The sequence below is a fragment of the Corvus brachyrhynchos genome, unplaced genomic scaffold (assembly GCF_000691975.1).
Source record: "Corvus brachyrhynchos isolate BGI_N302 unplaced genomic scaffold, ASM69197v1 scaffold162, whole genome shotgun sequence".
Classification (NCBI taxonomy): Eukaryota; Metazoa; Chordata; class Aves; order Passeriformes; family Corvidae; genus Corvus; species Corvus brachyrhynchos.
Window position 1 is genome coordinate 4,697,912 of NW_008236696.1, and position 2,557 is coordinate 4,700,468.

The 2,557-nt window shown below is 47.1% G+C and overlaps 1 protein-coding gene across 1 annotated transcript in view; it reads right to left on the minus strand.

The window, feature by feature from the left end:
- The window catches only part of EIF4A2 (eukaryotic translation initiation factor 4A2), a 7,231-nt gene extending 6,785 nt beyond the window's left edge, over positions 1–446 (minus strand). The window contains exon 1 of the mRNA XM_008644511.2: positions 84–446. Within this exon, the coding sequence (XP_008642733.1) occupies positions 84–112 (29 nt within the window). The 5' untranslated portion in view covers positions 113–446. The remainder of the gene's footprint in view (positions 1–83) is intronic.
- Between the last annotated feature and the right edge of the window lie 2,111 nt (positions 447–2,557).

A 2,557-nucleotide genomic window follows, 5' to 3' on the forward strand; every position in this document is an offset into this window, starting at 1 on the left:
AGACTTTTTCCTCTCTCGCCGGCCGCCCCCACATAATCCACGGAGGCCCCAAATGAGGAAAGGACCCAGGCCCCCCGCCATACCTGCTATAATCCGCGGAGCCCCCTGACATGTTCCGACCACCAGCTCTGTCCTCAACTGAAAAGGCAAGCCCTACGCGGCGCCCGCCTTATATACCCGCCCTGCTGCCGGACTCGTTGCGCTCTGCTCTGCGCATGGATATATATCTCATGCCACAACCAAAAAAGCACGAACCCCCCCCGGATTAAGCCCTCTGTCCTAAGAGAGTCCCGTCACGCGACTGTCTGAGTTAATCCGAAGGTTGTGTATGAACCTCTCGGGTCTGCGAGGTTAAGTTGAACATGGAACTACTTTTTTTTCCAGGGCGCGGAAGGATATTGCACCATTGAGTGCGTCACAGCGCCCCACTCCTTCCTCCCTCTGCCTCCCCCTCCCCCCCGCGCGCACGGGGTTTCCCGGCCTGGCCTCTGCTGCAGCGCGGGGAGGGAGGGGGTCATGGCGGTGTCGGCTCGGCTTGGCTGAGGGGACAGCGAGCGGCCCTGCGGCAGTGGCTGGGGACAGAAGAGAGAGAAAGAGGCTTCCTCGGGCGGGGGCCGGTGGCCGCGCGTCTGCCCCATCCGCACACAGAAATGGCTCCCGTCTCCTTCTCCTCCCTGACAGGCGAAACACACCTCGGGCTGTCCCCGTGCGCTCCCGGGGGCCGTAGCAGCGTTGGTCATGAGGGGCAGCGCTAGCAGCTCACGGAGAGGCCCTGAGGCGAGGGGAGCAGATGGAGGCGCCTCTGAGGGCTGCTCGGCCCTGCTCAGCCCCGGGCTCACACACAGTGCAGGCCGGCGGGCCCGTGGCTGAATCCCGCAAACTTGTCCCGAGGCGCTAAGGGTGGATCATTCCTGAAGGGGATGCAGGAGTATTTGTAGGAGACAGGTTAGGTGGTCCTCGGGTGCTGCAGAAAGTACGGTGCTGTGATGTGCTGCAGGTCGCAGTACAGCGGTGTCCACGAAAAATCCTGTCAAGAATGATTTAAAGGTTAGTGCAGTCCAAAATCAAGCACTAAGAGAACTGTTACTGTGCAAACCGATTCCATGATCATGCCTAAGGCTTTCATACTGTGGTAGAAAAAATATCGATCCTTTTAATGCCCTTTTCAAGTTCTACAGTAATCTATTCATCAGTATTTCTTATGGAAGCAAGTAATATAAATTGTAAGCAATAATTTTGTGCCAACTTTATATGGTTTATGTGTATCACTTTGCAATTTGTTTCCATAGTGATTATATATGAAATGAAGGCAGTGCTTGAAAAACTCAACCCTTCACTCGTCTAGACTGTTGTAAATTGCCTAGAACCATCTAGAATATCCATAAAGGGAACATCTCAAAGACTGTATATACCTTAAGTCTTGCTGTGGTAGCATCTGCCCGGGCAATATTATCTGTAGAAATAGTACAACCTACCACAATCGCAGCTAAATTATAAAAATGCAGTTCCACTCTCAGCCTATCCTAATGCTCTCAAGTTCTGTCTACCCATGGTGGATAGAAAATACTGAGGATATTTCTTGTGTTTGCAGTTCAGATAGACACGCAACAGCAGCCAGAGGCCTTTTAAATGAATGATGCCCATTTGTGTGGGCTATTAACCTCTGGCTGTAAAACAAACAGGATGAACTGAAGAAAGAATGTGAGCACAGGTTTGGGCTGGCACAGTCAGATTTCCCACTAAAGTGATTTGAGTCTAAATGGAGAAATAATACTACTGAATATTAGTTAAGGATCTTGAATATTTATTAAGAAAGCTGTTGAATTTGATTTGATGAATATTTTTATTCAAGTACTGCATTTTAGTCTTAGTAGATTTGCAAATCTGAGAGGAAGAGATTTCCAGGCGTGGGAATTTCAGGAAGGTAAGCCATCATTCTTCACAGATCTGAAATGGCATCTCAGAAACAAGTATCTACTTTATCTTTTCCAATAAAGAAATCAGTGTCATTTAAGATTACCCGTGTATTCAGATCACTTTGAGTGTTCATATATGACAGCAGTTTTCCAGTAACAAGGCTTTCCTGGCTTTCTTTAAGGAGAAACTGTTCTCATTGCTCTAGTTTGCTTCAAGTCTTGTTTTTAGTCCACTTGGCCAAACTTCATTCTATTTAAAAAAAAAAAAACAAACTAGAAAAATTTTTTACATTATTATCTTCAACCAAGGGGGACAATTTAAAAATATATATATTGTTATTTACTGGCTAAAATAATGGGGATTCTCCTGATTAGATGCCAAGATTTCTTTGCATTAAGCAACTGCAGAGCCAAACAGCTGCCCCCCAAGCTCCCGATCACTGGCCTTTATTGAGGAGCTTGAAATTTCCCTGTCTCTGAGGATTTTGTTCATTTCTTATTCACCTGACGCATAAATATAAAGAAAAGCCTGTGAGCATACTGGTATCTGCTGTCACGTGGCTGTGGCAGGGTTTGGCAGTCTGATTGATTTATTTGGTCATGTTAGTTGTTCTGGTTTGTGGTTATTTTAATGCAGTGAC